Source organism: Myotis yumanensis, unplaced genomic scaffold, assembly GCF_028538775.1.
Source record: "Myotis yumanensis isolate MYYU_CA2020_CCGP unplaced genomic scaffold, mMyoYum1.0.hap1 SCAF_3, whole genome shotgun sequence".
Lineage (NCBI taxonomy): Eukaryota > Metazoa > Chordata > Mammalia > Chiroptera > Vespertilionidae > Myotis > Myotis yumanensis.
This window is the reverse complement of record NW_027223754.1, coordinates 10780665-10799402: the sequence shown is the minus strand read 5'-3', so window position 1 is coordinate 10799402 and position 18738 is coordinate 10780665. Positions and strand designations below refer to the sequence as shown.

Sequence of the window (18738 nt, the reverse complement as noted above, 5' to 3'; positions counted from 1 at the left end):
TGGTTCTGTGCTGCTGTCAATAAGAAAGCTATAATAGTACATCCCGTGTGAGTAATATATCAGATAGATGATAGATAGATAGATAGATAGATAGATAGATAGATAGATAGATAGATAGATATAGATGATAGTCGCCGATGGTGGGGGCTAGGGGTTAGTGCTTTCCCATCTGTCTCGTATTGTGGCCTACATCTAATATGATTTATAAGGTTTTAAAGGGAGGAAGAGGTTCTCAGCTGGTGGTGACCACCCAAGCCCCACCCAAAGGCTGATGGGGCAAATATCTCAGGTCCCCCGATCTACTTGAGCACCACCAGCTGAGCCAACAGAGGTTAATAAGGCTGCATCGCCATTCCGCTAGGGATAGCACTTAGAGTGCCGGCAGAGTGCATGGTGTGAGATCACTAAGATAGAGGAATGACAGTGAGGTTACCACATTAGAAGTTTTCATTTTAATCTATCTCCTACTTATTATATTTATTTTTTATTAGGCAATGAGCTGCTCACAAGTGTGAAGGTCAAAAAGATTTCCATGAAAGATAAGAAAATGATCCATAAAGGTTTTTTTCTCTCCAACTAAATTTTGTGTTAATACTTTTCCTATACTAGTAAAATAATTACGACTTTGGAGATTTTGTTGCTTATGTTTTCTATATTCTTCATAAGCATTCTATGGCTTTTTGGTCCCTAAAAAATTGCAAAGCGCAGTCTCTAAAGTGGGGCAGGGGAGAAGTAACAAATCGCCATGCACACGAATCCACGGTGTTCTGTTCTCACATAATCATCACACGTAGGTAGTCTTCAGTTTTTGAGAAGAGGAAACCAAGGCTCGGAGAGTTGAAATAACTTGTGAAAGTTGAAACAGTTATTTTGTGAAGGTAAGTGTTCAGACCAAGGACTGTTTGATTTCAAAGCCCAAGCACTACTCCCCCGTTGCTCCCGGAGAGATTTTTTTGGAATAAATGCAGAGCTGCTGGCAAGACTGTAGGGCAGAGGAAAACATGTTCTTTCGTGTCTCCAAGCTGTGCTTCCGCATCTTCGCTGTGGAAATGCCAGGGAGTAGAACCTTTTGGACTACCCGTGGAGCAGAAAACCTGTGGGCAGATGCACAACTACAAACATATGCCAGCGGGATCCACAAGAAACTGCTCTGCCCGAAGGAGATAGACGCGAGGGATAATTATAAATACACCCAAAACTTTATCTTCATGTCATTCATCAGTGTTGCTTTTGGTGGCTACAAACGGAAAATAAGCTAAATTTCCCATCCTAGGGGAATAATGAAATAAGTCAGGGGAACTCAGAAAATAAAATATTACTCTCATTAAAAATTATATTTTTCAGTGCCCTGGCTGGTTTGGCTCAGAGTGTCGGCTTGTGGACCGAAGGGTCCCAGGTTTGATTCTGGTCAAAGGCACATACCCAAGGCCAGCAATGGTAGTGGCCTCGATCCCCAGTGGGGGGCATTCAGAAGGCAGCTGATCAACATTTCTCTCTCATCACTGAGGTTTCTATATCTCCCTCTCTCTTTCTCTCTGAAATCAATAAAAATATATATTTTTTAAATTGTTTTTTTAAGACAATTACAGTTCCTGCATGATCCTGTATTATTCCTGGATGCTGGAAGACTAAAGAACATTACAACCCTAACTGAGAAATTTTTAATATAAAATATTTATTACATATCATTAAATAATACCATTTATTGAATGTGAATTTTTGATATGATACATGTAATTTAACAAAAGGCACCAATTCTTAGAAGGTACATGTTTATATATTTAGGGATTTAAAAAGTATTTTCAAGAAATATCTAGTAAGTGATATTTAATTTTCAAAATATATGTTGGCAAGGATGTGGAGAAAAAGGAATCCTTGTGCACTGTGGGTGGGAATGCAGATTGGTGCAGCCACTGTGGAAATCAGTGTGGAGTTACCTCGAAAATTTAAATATGGAACTGCTCTCTGATCCAGCAATTGCACTTCTGGGAATATATCCGAGGAAACCCAAAACATTATTTTAAAAGAATATATGTACCTCTATGTTCATTGCAGTATTATTTACAATATCCAAGATTTGGAAGCAGCCCAAGTGCCCATCAGTAGATGAGTGGATATAAAAGGTTTGGTACATTGACACAATGGAATACTACTTGGTTTTAAAAAGGAGGAAATCTTACCCTTTGTGACAGCATGAATGGTCCTAGAGAGCATTTCGCTAAGTGAAAAAGCCAATCAGAGAAAGACAAGTACCATATGACTTCACTCATATGGGGAATCTAATGAACAAAATAAACTAACAAATAAGATAGAAACAGACATAGAGAACGGACTGACAACTGTCAGAGGAGTTGGTGGGGTGTGGGGCTAGGTGAAAAAGGTGAAGGGATTAAGCAAAAAAACAAAAATTATAGTTATAAGTAAAATAATGTCATGTACATTTGAAACCTGTATAATTTTATTAACCAATGTCACCTGAATAAATTCAATAAAAATTTGTAAAAAGGCTTCTGCAAATAGCAAAAGCACAGAAAATAACCTTACATAAAACTTAATAAGGTAACTTGGCACCCACAGCATTGATAGATTTATTGAGTAGAAACTTTGCTCTGTCATCTTTGAACGTGTTAGCAGATGTTTCAGCGTTTTGTGATTATGGAAGCATGAATGATACAGTGATAGTCATACACATATTTGCAGCATTCTGAACCCTCCCTGAGCAAAAGTGCTCCAGGCCCCATGGGATGGAAAGAAAAGTGACTTTTCAGAGGAGGCTGTGCCGTGTGCCCCTCTCACCACCCGTGGAAGGGAGGACCCGTGCATAGCCCCTAAAGGGGTTAGGATTGCATCAGTATAAGAGCTCTGCACATGGAACAAAGACACATTCAAACAGCAGTGTTTTAGCATTAAATAAATAAATACACTTGAAAAAAATGATATATATTTATAAAACTGGCCTATGGCCATGGGATTCAGGGTAATAGGGGCTAATTCTAATTCTACATGTTTCGTGATTGGCACAAACATGGGATGGTCTAGATGATAAATTTAGTTAAAGACAAGGGATAGGGTTGGCTTTCTCCTATTTGTGTTAGAAGTTGATTGTCCAATTTGGCTGTTCATTGTAGGTTCAAGTTAATGGAAACTCTTTGGGGTGGGGAGCTTTACTTTTAGATCACCTGATGTTAATACTATCAACTCATTTGTCATCTTAATTAATAGTCATCTGTTGGTCTAAGACCTCATTCTCAGAGAGACTCAGGAGCATCTTCCTCAGACATAGCTATTCAGTGAGCAGATGGTAAGGGGGCCTGTGTTCGTCCCTTCATTTGGGAGGCAAGGAGAAAATATAGGTCTGAGTGCCTCTTCGAAGGAGTCCGGAGGGAAGCTGTAGATGAGAGACTCATCTGTCACGTTGTAGAATGCTATGTGTCCAGACTCATAGTCTAAGAACACACCGACCTTTTGCACAGGCTCTCTAACATGTTGACCTTTCAAAGGTGATGAGACCCAAAGGCTATAATCATCTCCAATTTTTAAGCCGATAAGTGAGAAGAGGTCTCCGGGGGGCTTGGGGAGATTCCCCTTTCTGCTTACGGAGTCCTTACAGATGCCCACTTCCCACTCCGTCTTGTTTCCGACTTCCACCTCCCAGTAGTGTCTCCCGCAGGTGAAGCTCTGAGCACCCAACACAGTTGCAGACTGGTCAAATCTCTCTGGGTTGTCAGGTAGCTTCTGTCGGATCCCTCCATATCTCACACTTTTCAGATCCTCAGACAAGACAAGGTAGGCATTAGCTGTGTCTGGATCCAGAGTTATATCTGCTGCAAGAGGAGTAAAGAATGAATGCTCACTTGTATTCTCTTTAAAAATATTTGTATTTATTTTTAGAGAGAGGAAGGGAAAGAGAGAGATAGAAACATTAATGAGAGAGAAACATCGATCAGCTGCCTCCTGTACACCCCCCACTGGGGTTTGAGCCCACAACCACAGTACATGCCCTTGACTGGAATCAAACCTGGGACTCTTCAGTCAGCAGGCCAATGCTCTATCCACTGAGCAAAACCAGTTAGGGCTCATTTGTATTCTTGAAACCCCCCTCCATGCATGTGGAATGTAAATTAAATTCTTAGTATTCAGTCCTACTTTTTAAAAATGTAACTTAGGTGAGCATGGTGGGGATTTTTTTTTTTTTTTGAGAAAATAATCTCTGAGCCCTTTTACTGTTTCACAAAAGAGAGAATGCATTTCTAAAAGGAAACAGAAGATGGTTGTGTGGAAAGTGATATTTAGCCTGTCTGAGAGGGAGAGAGGAATCTCTGGTAATGGAATGGAAGTTGTTTGTTCACAAGACAGTCTGAGCACTCAGAACTATTTATCCACACAGGGTGATGTACCCTTTGTCATTTGTATTTGCTTCAGCCAGGGTTGCTTCTGGTTCGTCCATTGGAGTGGGAGAGAAATATAGGCAGTTATCATTTACTGAACTCCTACTTAGATATCAACCATTTTCTGTACATTATCTCATTTAATCGTGACATGCATTATTGTTTTTCTATTTTTTTTTTTATTAAGGAGAAAACTTAGATTCATAAAGGTTAGAAAGCTGGACCAAGCTTACAAAGTTACTGAGAGCTGGAATGGTAATTCCTAAAGAGCATTCTTCATGATGTCATGCTTACGTGCAGCTGCATAGGAGTTAGTTCAACCCCAGTGACCCTTTGGTGAGGCGCACCAGTGAGAGACTCCTCTCTCACTCTCTTGAAAGGATGTTATAGAAGAGGCCTCCAGCCCTAGCTGATATCTCAGTGGATAGGGTGTCAGCCTGTGGACTGAAGGATCCCAGGTTGAATTCTGGTCAAGGGCAAATACTGATCTCCAGTGTGGGGCATGCAGAAAAGAGCTAATCAATGATTCTATGTCATCATTGATGTTTCTATCTCTCCCTTCCTCTCTGAAATCAATAAAAATATTTTTTTAAAAGAAGAGGCCTCCTATTTTCACCTACTCTCCAGAAAAGATTGGGTCCCCTTTACCATACAATTTATACTTTTATTGACAGGTCAAATTCCAATTATCAATAAATATCTGTGACTATTAATGTCCATCTCCACAATTTCATTGGAAGTTCTACAAAAGCAAAGGCAAGTCTATCTTGTTGTCATTGTAAGTATGCTCAGAGTCTCACAGCCTAGTACCAGGCACATAGTAGGCACTTATCAAATATCTATGGAGTCCAAAGTTGATTAGGCCTTTCTCTGAAAGTCAGATTGTCAAGATCAATGTTGAGACTAACACTGACCTCTCTCCTTCTTAGCCAGTCTAAATAGCTGGAGTATTCTAAAAGGATAGTTCTTTGTATGTTCTCCCACTGGGATTTAAGTGTGTTAGCTTTTGTCCTGACAAAGACAGGGGTGGAAATGCAGAAACGCCTGAAGAGGTGTGTGAGTCTGTGTAAGGGGCTGAGATGGACAAAACAGAATAATGAAAACAAACCAACAAAGGAAGGATCAGGAATCATTAAAAGACAAAGCCAGGCAGACGTCAATCCCGCCTGTGTCTGTCTACTCCAGCACAGAGCTGCTCTGCGGCCCAGCCTTTGCCGGTGTTCCCTGCTGGCTCAGAATGCCTTCACTGAGAGCCTGGCACCCAGACGCTGAACATTCTGTGAGAGAAAGCTGAAGCTAACTCCGGAAATCAGGCTGACTTACCGTGGAATTTTCTTAGCATCTCCCTCATTCCGGTGATGCGGCACAGACTCAGCTCTGTGCTGGTGGTCTCTGGACACTGAAGCAACAGTGGCTCACTCCTACAAGAGGGCAGAGTGTCACTCCATCTCCTCAGCATGACCTGCTCATTTTGTCCCAGCAGCATGGACACTCTCATCCTCACTCTGTCCCCAACCTATTTCATCAGCACCACATCCCTGTATCTGACATCCCTGAACACAGGATGGAAACCTACCTTTCCAGTGCTTCTTCCATCTCCTACGGATATAACAGAAAGAAGGTTAGTATTTGTGCACTTTGATCAATAGCAAAGACTGAATCCATGTTGGATACAGTCCTTGAAAATTTCACAGAATCTGCTTCCTGCAGCTCTAGGACACCTTGAGTGGGAGTGCATATGGGAGAGAAAAGAAATCCCCTGCTTCTTCTAGGGGTGAGTTCTTGTGAACATGAGACGTTTCTCAAATGACTAGACTACTTTGTCCTTTCCCTTTTTGTTTTTAATCCTCACCTGAGGATATTTTTTCCATTGAGTTTCAGAGAGAGTGGAAAGGAGGGAGGAGGAGAAAGAGAGAAAGATTGATGTGAGAGAGTCACATCCATTGGCTGCCTCCTGCACGCATCCCAATTGGGCAAGGATCTAACCTACAACCCAGATACATGCCCTTGACCAAAATCGGACCTATGACCCCTCGTTGCGCAAGCCAACACTCTAACCACTGAGCAATGCCAGCCAGGGCATGTCCTTTCTTTTTTTTTTTTTTTCATATCACTTTGTCAAGAGAACCTGTGGCTGACAAAGGAGGCAGACTATTGGCTTCATTATCCAATGTCTTGAGGATTCAGAGGTAACTACAGGAAAGTGGCCAGTGAGAGCTGAGACTAAACCTGTGTGTATAGTTGGAGTGGGTTGTTGGGAAGACATATGCCGAAGCAATATCTTCACCGATACAGCTCCTAGGGCAGTGATGGCGAACCTATGACACGCGTGTCAGAGGTGACATGCGAACTCATTTTTTTGGTTGATTTTTCTTTGTTAAATGGCATTTAAATATATAAAATAAATATAAAAAATATAAATCTTTGTTTTACTATGGTTGCAAATATCAAAAAATATCTATATGTGACACAGCACCAGAGTTAAGTTAGGTTTTTCAAAATGCTGACACGCCAAGCTCAAAAGGTTCGCCATCACTGTCCTAGGGCAATGGAAACTAAAGAGAAAATAAACAAATAGGACTACATCAAAATAAAAAGCTTCTATACAGCAAAAGGAACAATCAACAAAACAACAAGAAAGCCCACTGCATGTGAGAACATATTTGCCAATGTTATCACCAATAAGGGTTTAATCTCTAACATTTACAGGGAACTCATACAACTTAACAAAAGGAAGATAAACAACCCAATCAAAAAATGGGCAATGGACCTAAATAGATACTTTTTGAAAGAGGACATAAGGAAGGCCAAGAGACACATGAAAACATGCTCAAAGTCACTAATCATCCGAGAGATGCAAATCAAAACGACAGTGGGTACCATCTCACACCTGTCAGAATGGCTATCATCAACAAATCAACAAATGACAAGTGCTGGCGAGGATGTGGATAAAAAGGAACCCTCGTGCACTGCTGGTGGGAATGCAGACTGGTGCAGCCACTGTGGAGAACAGTATGGAGTTTCCTCAAAAAACTAAAAATGGAACTCCCATTTGACCCTGTGATCCCACTCCTAGGAATATATCCCAAGAAACCAGAAACACCAATCAGAAAGGATATATGCACCCCTATGTTCATAGCAGCACAATTTACAATAGCTAAGATTTGGAAACAGCCTAAGTGCCCATCAGTAGATGAGTGGATTAAAAAACAGTAGTACATCTACACAATGGAATACTACGCTGCAATAAAAAAGAAGGAATTCTTACCATTTGCAACAGCATGGATGGAACTGGAGAGCATTATGCCAAGCAAAATAAACCAATCAGAGAAAGATAAATATCACATGATCTCACTCATTTGTGGAATATAATGAGCAACATAAACTGATGAACAAAAACAGATCCAGAGACAGAGAAGCATCGATCAGGCTGTCAAATCTCAGAGGGAAGGTAGGGGAGGGTGGGGGTAAGGGGGAGAGATCAACCAAAGGACTTGTATGCATGTATATAAGCCTAACCAATGGACATAGACACCAGGGAGGTGAAGGCATGAGTGGGGGGTGGGGGGAGGCAATGGGGGGATAAGGACACATATGTAATACCTTAGTCAATAAAGAAAAAAATATTTAATGTGTCCAGCCCATAATTGATGCTCACAAAACTTAAGATATTTGGCAAAGCCGAGGTTGCAGAGAGGCAGGCACAGGAGAAATTGGAGTCATCATCAACCTTGGTTCAGGTGGATATCCCTCTGTTTTTTTCTCCACCTCTTTATTTATACTATACTAGAGGCCCAGTGCATGAAAATTTGTGCACTGGGGGGGGGGGGGGGGGTTCCCCTTAGCCCGGCCTGCCTCCTCTCACAGTCCAGGAGCCCTCAGGGGATGTCCTATTGACGGCTTAGGCCCGCTTCACAGTCTGGCCTCCCTTTGCGGGAGGCGACCGGGCCGATCAGGGGAAGATATTGCCCCCATCACCCCACTGCTGCTGCCACTGCAGGCCATGGTGGCTGCCTGCCCTCCTCGGCCCGTGCAGCCACTGCAGCTTTGTCCGGAAGGATGTCCGTCCAGAAGGATGTCTGGAAGATGTCCGGTCTATCCGGTCTAATTAGCATATCAACCATTTATTAGTATTGATAGAATGTTAATTCTTTCAGAAAACTATTTTTGAATCAGAACTTAGTTTTCTAGGTTAATAAAGAACATTTTATCTTGTATGACTTGAAATATTATGTGTTACTACATACTTTTCCATTAATTTTCCCAATGTTCTTACCTCTAAAGATGCTATATTCGAGTTCTGACACATGGACTCTATCTGACCAATCATTTTGCTCAGGCCCCTTACTTGCTGGATCAGTTTGATCTCATTGTCCCTCAGTTTCTTCAGGTTCTCTCTTTCCTCCTTTTCCAGCAGCTGCAGATGTAGCTGCTCCTCCTCTTTCAGGAACTGGTGCATTTTTACATATTCGGACACAACAACCTGTTTACAATTCTTTGTCTCTTCCTGCCATCACACACACACACACACACACACACACACGACATAATAAGGTTAGTAACAGAATGTGTTTTTTCACCCTTACAAAGTCCTAGAGTTTCACTGTGATAATTTTTGAAACTTGACATATATATATATATATATATATATATATATATATATAGACTAGCTGGGTTGAATAAGTTGTATTTTAGTTGTGTGTAGATAGAATAGTAAAGAAACCCCAAATTTTATATTCCCAGGAGGCTGTCATTCTACTGGAAAAAAGCAAAAAAACAAAAAAAACAAAAATAAACAAAAAATATATATGACAGGTGATGATCAGTCCCATTATAAAATATAAGGCAGTATAAAATAAGGACAACATTATTTTTTAAAGTGTGTTCATTTATTCAACAAATATTTACTCTATCAAAGTAGTCATTGGCTCACATACTAGATATAGAAATGTACATCACAAATACTCCCATTTAAGAATTCAAAGTTTTGCCCTAACCAGTTTGGCTCAGTGGATAGAGCGTCGGCCTGTGGACTCAAGGGTCCCAGGTTCGATTCCGGTCAAGGGCATGTACCTTGGTTGCGGGCACATACCCAGTAGGCAGCTGATCGATGTTTCTCTCTCATGATGTTTCTAACTCTCTATCCCTCTCCCTTCCTCTCTGTAAGAAATCAATAAAATATATTTAAAAAATAAGAACTCAAAGTTTAGTAGGAGAATTAGATACACACATATTTTTAAAATAGCTAAACATTTGGTTCTCTGCATTGCTAGACAGCTAAAATTAAAATTAATTTGACTAACCTCGACAAACTAGCATTTGTGCAGGTGTACTAATCCTAACTAATATTTTGTCATATTTTTCCTTTCTCTTTTGTTTTTAATTTGGAATTTTTTTTCAACCCAAAGCACTTGAAATGTCTCTGTTGATTTCCATTTTATGATATCTATCTATCTATAAGTATACATTGTATTTTAGATAATTATAATAAGAGCTAAAATAGAGGTAGCTTCTGAGTTATAAAGGTGCACCAAGGGGTGAGGGAAGCTGGCCTGGGAATGGGAAATTGAGTTGAGTTTTGAGATTCCCAGGTGGACAAGCAAAGGTAGGTAGGCCAGAGCAGGGATACTGCATACTGTCGATGGGGGCTGGGAAATGACGTCTTCTCTCCCCTCTCATTTCACTAAGTGTCCCTTCAGAGATGCCCCCCTCACAGAATCACATACAAGATGCACAAACAGGACAGTCACTGACCTTACACAATATCACTCTCTCCTTCTCGTGGGTTAACATAACCTGAGTTTCCTTTTTCTTTTTACACAAAAGATTTAGGATTTCCTGGAGTTTCTCCTGCAACAGAAACAAACACTCTGTGACAAATGAGCGGTGCACCAGGTCGTGTAGGGGTCTCGAGGACCAATAACAACAAGATGACTGGGACCCTAAAAGGAAGGGTAAAGCAGAATCCGGGCCAAGTGTGTGGTCTGTGCCTGGAGATGGTTGTCGCCGGTAGACAATTCTATGGGAGCTGAGTGATGGAACCTGATCGGCTCTGAAATTTGTATTGAGCAGCTAATCTTACTTTGTGATGCTCCTCAGCTTCACTGGAGAGAGACATTCTGTTTATTCCATGACACTGGGACGAGAAAGCGTTTACACCCTGATCCTCCTCAGGGTGCATCATAGCGGCTGCCAGCATTCTCCCATAGGGGCCTTGTTGGTCCTCGCTCTGCAGCACCTGGGACCTGAGTTGCTTGCCGATGCCAGCCAGCCTCCCCAGACGCTCATTGGGCTGGAAGTGAGGGGCCTCCAAGGTCCTCCAGCACTCAGGACAAGAAAAAGGAGTGTTGTGTTGCTCCCAGCTCCTCAGGAGACACACCAGGCAAAAGCTGTGTCCACATTCAGTGGTCACTGGGCTGGTGAAATAGTCCAAGCAGATGAAACAGGTCAGTTCTTCCCTAAGGTTCTCCATCAAATCTGAAGTAGACATTTTCTCTAAGAAGGACATTAGAGTAAGGTCACGCCTCTGTTCTGGAACTAAATTCCTCTTTGAGGTTCTATTGTTTTGAGTAACAAGTGAGTGATCAATTCCTATGTTGTTAGTACAAGAAACTCTTACTCTCCTCTGTGCCTGATTTCACCAATTGACATGTACTCTTTAAACACAAAGCCATTATGACTTAATGTGGAACTCCCGTACCCTGGTTCATCATCAACCACAGCTTTTCAGGAATCTCACTGGGTAAGCCACATGCTAAAACTGAGGATACTTGCTCCTAACAGAGTTTTCATTTTGAGAGTTGGTTATATCATATTAGCAGCACCATAAAACCATTTAAACACATTGGTCTTAGACTGGACATTGGATAATTTGGTATAAGCCAGTACAGCGATTTAAATCATGATGGTCTCAAATAATATCTGAATTGGACCTATGGTCCAAATCTTTTAGACTATTTGGCTAACGGATCTAGTCGAGAAACTGAAGGAAGAACATTGTAATATCTATTTCTTCCATCATTAGGCCATTTTCTCTGCTTGACCAAAGTCTAACAGCTCTTTGCTCCTTTATCAGGTACTGGGTCTTTTCATTTGATTTACCCAATAAAATTAGAACAACTGCATTATAGTATTCCCCAATTATAGATGTACAATGGATTACCAGAGTTATGTTTATTGCTCTGCCCTGAAGACCATGGCACTCAGCTCTCTGCCGCCATAGACAGCATCTAGCAGTGGTTCTCAACCTTCCTAATGCCGCGACTCTTTAATACAGCTCCTCATGTTGCGGTGAACCCTAACCACAAAATTATTTTCGTTGCTACTTCATAACTGTAATTTTGCTACTGTTATGAATCGTAATGCAAATATCTGATATGCAGGATGTATTTTCAGGGGCCGCGACCCACAGATTGAGAACCGCTGCTTCTTATTGGAAGTTGCCTCAAGGATCTATTGCACTGTGGAGTGGGTAGAAAGAATTTTAGTATAAATATAATTTTGCTCGCTTATATTCACTCTTTGAAAATGTCTTCTTAAGCCCCTATTAGTTCTTACCAGACAGAAATTAAATGTTCAGACATTGTTTTTAGATATGACAAAATAAATGTATAGCATGAGGACTGTGTAAATGTCCACTGAGATTAGTGTCAATTTCTATAAATGCACTATGCCATGTGCTCATGAGTCAGTTCCTGTGTGGTCTATACTCTACTCACTGTATGCCAGAGAGTGGGACCTTAGAAGCTCTTTCTCGGGGCCTAACCAGCTCCCTTCCACTAAGTGCATCATACCTTATTTCTATTTTTATGCTGTCACTCTCCAGTTGGCAACTTCCGATGGGTCTCCATCACTCATATTATTCCATTAATTACTTTCTGGCTTTTATGATTCAAACTGATCCTTCTTTCTCACTATCTCCAGTAGGATGCTGAGCCACAGAGCTCACAGTTCAATTCCTGGTCAGGGCACAAGCCCGGATTTTGGGCTCGATCCCCAGTAGGGGGCGTGCAGGAGGCAGCCGAGCAATGATTCTATCTCACTGATGTTTCTATCTCCCTCTCCCTTCCTCTCTGAACTTAATATATTTTTTTCAATTTTTAAAAGGTCTTTCTGAAGTAATTAATTCCAAGTGTTTTCATCATATGTCCTTTGTATAGCACTTAGGAATTACTAGGACGAAAATTTATGCTAAAAAACAAACAACTTGATTTAGGAGTTAAACTAGTTTAAATAGAAAGAGAAGTAGCATCAGTTTGGGGTCATGAAACCTCTACTGTTTAGATAGCTTCTAGGCTAGCAACTGGGTCAGAGCTTTAATATATTATAAGGAGTAGTTTTAAGTGCCTTGAAAAAAAATTATACAAGCACTGTCTTCGTTGGAAAATATAAACTACCATCTACGTTCAGTATGTTATTCCCACACAAACCCAGAAAGAGTCTTTAGCATTGACCAGATTCATTAGAATAAGCCTTGCAGTAGAGTTAGGGTACATCACAGAACCTGTATTCCAATTTGGAATGGGGAGACCAGCATATTCTAAGTTGAAGCCACACTGACTTCTGTCCCATCCCACTTTCCCTGTTCCAAATAAACTTTCATAGGCCAGTTTCATAGACTCCTTAACACAATAAACATATCTTTACACATAGCAAGGGCTCAACTTGACTGTAAATAAGTATTAAATGAACAAATAGAAAAAAACGTATTATTATAGAATTTTTATCTGGCCAGAAGTCAAGAGATTACATAGTCCAACAACCTTCCATAGATGATGAAGAAAAGTGAGACTCCAATAGATTGAGTTTGCCCCTGAATACTTGCTCACTGCAAGAGTCAGGTCAGGAATTGGAACCTGGGTCTCTTACCTCCCAGTCATTCTCTTTGTCAACACACTGCACTGCGGCTCACTTGTCTGTGAGTGGATGAAAATTTTCAGTTATCTCAGTGAAATGTAAGTACGGCTCAAGTGCTTTCAGAAGGAAATTGGACAGCTGTCATTATGGTGTGATGTTGTGACAGGTATCTAAAATCACTGGCTATGTGCACTGTTGGGAATGCAGACTTCTTTATCATCTCTCTGACAACATTGACTGGGCTTACTTCATGGATAAAGAAAATTATAGAGTGGACCAGATATCTCAAAGCACATTACGCCAACCCTCAGGGCACTGCACTGCCAGACATGATTTCTGAGATCAACAACTCAAATAGCTTCTTCTTTGGCTTGTCTCCTCCTGAGGAGGAGATAATAGGGATACCCCAAGAGGTCCACAGTCATAACTATCACCCACATGGAATTAGGTTTGAAGCACAAAGAAAAACCAAACCTTAAAGATATAGTGAGGGGTTATTTATTGGTGACGATAGTAGGCTAGATAGGGACTTATTTGAAAAAAAAATATCTTGTTTGAAAGGCTGTGTCTATCATTTCATATTGGTGTGGAAAAGATAGATTATCCAACAAATGGTTTAGGACAAGTGGGTGTAGCCATCTGGGGAAAAAAAATTGAAACTCTACCTAACAACTTATACCAATGTGTATTCCAGGGGTGTGTGTGTGTGTGTGTGTGTGTGTGTGTATTTTTCCCCACTCTAGTCATGAATTTCTACTCAGATTAGTTTCCTTTGTATTATTTTTTCACTTATTTATTTATTTATTTACTTACTTACTTACTAGTATTTATGTGGTTTTGTACTTGATTACCCTACATCCTTTTAGCAAGTAAGGACCATATTTGTTAACCATGTGGGCAAGTATTGTGTCTAAAGAATGAAGCATATCATAAGAGGAGATAATTGATAACATAGTAAAAATTTAAAATGGACTACTTCTGGAAGGTGTCTTAAGCAGGATTCAGAAATTAAACACCACTAGGAAAATTACAAACCCGACAGGCAGTTTAGTGTGGTGGGATTAGAGCATCAGAAGGCATCACTTTACTTTTTTATTGTATAATTTTTTTGTATAAAATTATATTTTTTCTGACCTTTTTAATGTGTTTTCAGTGTTTTCCAGTAAAGAAATATTGGGGGATGGGGTAGGAGCAAAGAAATGTGAGGCGTGACTTGTAGTAAACCAAGTAATGAGGTAATTTTTTTTCAGGTTGAGGGGGGAAAGAAAAAATATCATCTGAGATGATTAATTTCAGCTGTGACATAATAAATCTTTCTAAAAATGTTTTCGTGATTTTGATACAGTCCTTTATTTAACTAAGTTATCGAGCCTTTCTTATATTTAGAGCAATGAGCTCAGTGATGAAAGCAGGAGTTAGGTGTGCAAAACGAAAAGCTACAAAATGTTAATAGATGCATACCTTTAAGAGTGGTAGAATTTACATCTAGCCACTACGCTGTACACCTGAAACTAATACAAAAATAATACTGAATGTAAATACATTGAATGTGAACAAAAATAATATTGAATGTATTTGAAATGTTTTAATTTTAAAAAAGAGTTATAGAATTTAAATTTATTAACTGTTTTAATATTTTAGTGGAGGGAATATTAAATTCTTTCAGGGAAAACTTGGGAGAAATGGTATTTGATCTGAGCCTTTAAGGCATGTTTCAAAAGAAGGAATAGCTACTATTTAGAAGTGGGAAAACTTGAAATCTTGGAAGAATAAAATACATGATCTGAAAGTGGGTCAAATATTACAATAACAAAAATGTCTAGATTGTATCATTCTTTTTAATCTCAGAAATATTAAAAGACCAATTCAACTTGGAAATATTCATCTTTATTCTTCTTTATAGGTAGCACGTTGGTCCTACCAGCAACACCTGGAGTCCAGATCAGTGGGGCAAGGATCCAGGTGCTATAAATCCATAGACTCAGTCAGAAGCTGTAATGCAGCCACTCCTGCTGAGTTGCCAAAGTTGGTGGTGGAGTGTTGCCTTCCAGAGCTTTAGCAACTTACACATCTTGGGACTTTAGGGTGAGGTGTTTTGTTTGTTTTTCTGGAGAATAAACCCTTTATGTTTCATCCCTTTGCTTTAAGAAAAGTTCAAACAAATATTGACAAATGAGAATAAGAAAGCATACTCTGAATTCAGGAGTTAACAGTCTAACTTTCTTTCCTCCCTTTCTAATGTGGGGCATGGGATTTGAGTTTATTACAGAAAAATAATTTGAGTTAGTACAATGTGGACAGGGTTTAATGGAGTTAAGGATGATGTTAGATTTAAAAAACACACACACACTTAAGAGCACAAAGGTTACTTGTTTGTATCTTGCTTCTATCACATGACACCCTTTATGAGATGCCATCACTTAATTCTACAGGAATTATTAAATATCTTAATGTTCTAGGTGTTGTAGTGCAGCCAGTAGACTAGAAAAACAAATGATCAGCCCATGTTAGACTAGTGTTTTATAGGTAAAGAAACAGATGCTTATGTGCATGTATACATGTTGCCTTGTCATCTTTTTAATGGGAAGGTCCACTTTTACTCTCAAGGAAATCTTAACACTTATTCATAAAACTCTCTCTCATCATATAACAGTATCTTTAGGGGGGAACACGTGAGAGTAGCTGGTAAAAATAGAGAGCACTGGCTCTGTGCCAAGCACCATTCTTAACACTTTTATATATTCCTTTAATCCTTCCGACAGCCTCACGAGGTAGCTATTAGTTCTAGCCCCACATACAGAAGAGAAAACAGACTGTACTTCTGAAACTAGCCCTAGATCCACAGAGGTGGGCATGCTATAACCCACACAGCCATGCTGACATTCCCACGGTCCTGAATGAGCCACAGACGTTAAACTTAAGAAGTTTACAACTGTGACCAGAACAGGTTTGCTGGTTGTGCGAGGATCCAGCCAAGTTGAGCACTAATGGTGGAGGGGCTGTGTCTCCCCCTCCCCCAACTATCCAATAGTAATTGGTGTCACATACTGCCAGGGGGCGCTCCTCCCTTGTTTTATGTGTTGTTTGCAGCTACAGATAAGGTTGGCAGAGTGGTTCTAGGTAAGTGTATGATGTGACTCTTGAGAAAAAAAAAAGATGGGCACCCTCTTCACTACCCTAGGTTTTTCTTGGATATTGCAGTGCAAAGACCGAAGAAAATGTCTGTCGGGTTAGGTTGCCAATGCAGTTGGAGAGAATCCTGAAGAAAGATAGCCTGCCCGGCTGGTGTGGCTCAGTGGTTGAGTGTTGACCTATGAACCAGGAGGTCACGGTTTTATTCTCAGAGTCCATGCCTGGGATGTGGACTCGATTCCCAGTGTGGGGCGTGCAGGAGGCAGCCAATCAATATTGTCTCTTGCCATTGATATTTCTACCTCTCTCTCCCTCTCCTTTCCCCTCTGAAATAAACTATATTTTTTTTAAAAAAAGAAGAAGAATGAGAGCCCTAGGCATCGCAGGGAATGCAGTAATTATAGGAATTCATGCTGATAACCAAATACTGTGTAAATGTCCTTGGGGGAATTGTTGCAAGTATGCCTTAAGGAGCTGTAGCACTGACCCCAGGGCCAGGCAACATTGCTTTGCTCCCAACTGAAAGGAAGAGAGGCTAAAAAAGGCTTTAGAAATCCCAAAAAACTGGAAAGTTTGCTAGACAAGCAACTGGGGACACAATGCCTATTTTGTGGTCAGGCTGAGCTAGGACGTTGAGGTTTCACATCTGCTGCCTTCTAGATACCCTTTAAAGCCCTTCCAGTCTCTCTGAGTCTCAAACTACCATCTGAGAAGTTAACTACCTGCAGCCTATGCCCTTCCAGATGATTCTGATGTAGTCTAAAGTGTGGAAGCCACAGGTTTAGCCATCACAATTGTTATAGCTCTTCAGAGGATTCTAATATGCAGTGAAGTTTCAGAACAACTTTAATGAACAAAACTACCCCACAGAAACTAAGTTCCAGGGCCACTGCAGGCTGGTTAGGTTTTTACCCTGCCTCTAACAGAACTACCTGTCTTCCTCCCTGGTTAGAAACAAGAATCTCCAGCCCAGTTGGGGTGGTAAATTATAGGACTAGGGGGGTGATGGTAGTGACCAAGTCCTGGAGGGGAGGTATGCCTATAACAAAACTAAAAGGTGAGTAAGAATATACAGGTGAGCCCTGCTGGCATGGCTCAGTGGTTGAGTGTTGACCTATGAACCAGGTGGTCACTGTTCAGTTCCTGGTTGGGGCACATGCCTGGGGGCTCAGTTCCCAGTGGGAGGTGTGCAAGAGGCAGCTGGTCAACGATTCTCTCTCATTTCTCTCTCCCTCTCCCTTCCTTCCTCCTCTGAAATCAATGTATGTCTTGGGAGAGGGAGAGAGAGATAGAAACATCAATGATGAGAGAGAATCATTGATTGGTTGCCTCCTGCACACATTCTACTGGGGATCAAGACCACAACCTTGGCATGTGCCCTTGACTGGAATTGAACCCAGGACCTTCAGTCCACAGGCCGATGCTCTATCCACTGAGCCAAACCCTCTAGGGAAAAATATATTTTTAAAAAAGAAACAAGAGTCTCCAGCATGAATGTAGGTGGAGAATAACATTCTGAGAGTGGTATAATGCAGAAGACTTAAAGTTTGAGACAATTTCTCATGGGATAAGGATGGTAATTAAAAGGATAGCTCTGAGTGACCAAGAAGATGGAAGAATGCGATCATGAGCTGCTGAAGATAAATCTGAGCTTGCAAAAGAACAGTTAAAATGAGTGATTTTTTGTTTTCTTCTTAGACCTTCTCTGCCTCCCTGAAAAGGGCAATGGCTGCCTCACATCTACCAGATTTTATGGAAGAGCTGAGCTGTTCTGTTTACACTACTTGAATGAACCTCTTGGAATTGGGTGTGAACCCAAGCCTAGCTACGGGTGTCTCTGAGGAACCTGGAAGGAAAGGCCTGGTTGCAGTGCCTGTCCTATGTGGAAGGATATTTACAAGTCAGAGATCCAGGTGTAATCGGCAGCTGGGGATGATGGCTCAGATAGCAAAATCTTCACATGGCAAACTTAAAGAGTAGTCATGTGAGACACACCAAGAAAGACTAAAGAGTTGTGTGTGATCAATCACATGCCCCTTTGTGAGACGTTTGCTGTCTTGAGAACATGAGTCTCACAGTATTTATCACTGAGAAGGCAAAAGAATCTTTAAGGTAAGATTATTTTTTTCTTTCAAAATTCCAGGGATTCATTCTCAATCATTCTTTCCTTAATAGCTTGGGTCTTCAAAGTGGAATACATTCAAATCATTTTTTCATCCCTGACCCATCAACCTGGGAGGATTGGGAGCCCCAAATGGCCCCATTTTGACTGGAAATAATTTTCACTTCGTAACTCATGCCAATTAAGTCATTAATTTACATTTTTTATTCTAAAGTGAAGATCCAAATATATGAAAAGAAT

At 40.7% G+C, this 18738-nt stretch overlaps 1 protein-coding gene across 1 annotated transcript; it reads right to left on the bottom strand.

Annotated features, from left to right (window-relative positions):
• Positions 1-3273: 3273 nt before the first annotated feature.
• Positions 3274-10896, bottom strand: TRIML1 (tripartite motif family like 1). Its single transcript, XM_070407371.1, has 6 exons — positions 10471-10896; positions 10143-10238; positions 8665-8895; positions 5965-5987; positions 5712-5809; positions 3274-3824 (listed from the first exon to the last, which is right to left on the bottom strand). The coding sequence occupies exons 1-6, from the start codon at positions 10894-10896 to the stop codon at positions 3274-3276; spliced, it is 1425 nt and encodes a 474-aa protein (XP_070263472.1).
• Between the last annotated feature and the right edge of the window lie 7842 nt (positions 10897-18738).

Coding starts and splice junctions, on each gene's coding strand:
- TRIML1 (XM_070407371.1), bottom strand. CDS start 10,896: ATGTCCTTCTTAGAGAAAATGTCTACTTCAGATTTGATGGAGAACCTT. Junction 10,239..10,470: donor AAGCTGAGGAGCATCACAAA/GTAAGATTAGCT, acceptor TTTCTGTTGCAG/GAGAAACTCCAGGAAATCCT. Junction 5,810..5,964: donor ATGGAAGAAGCACTGGAAAG/GTAGGTTTCCAT, acceptor GCCCTCTTGTAG/GAGTGAGCCACTGTTGCTTC.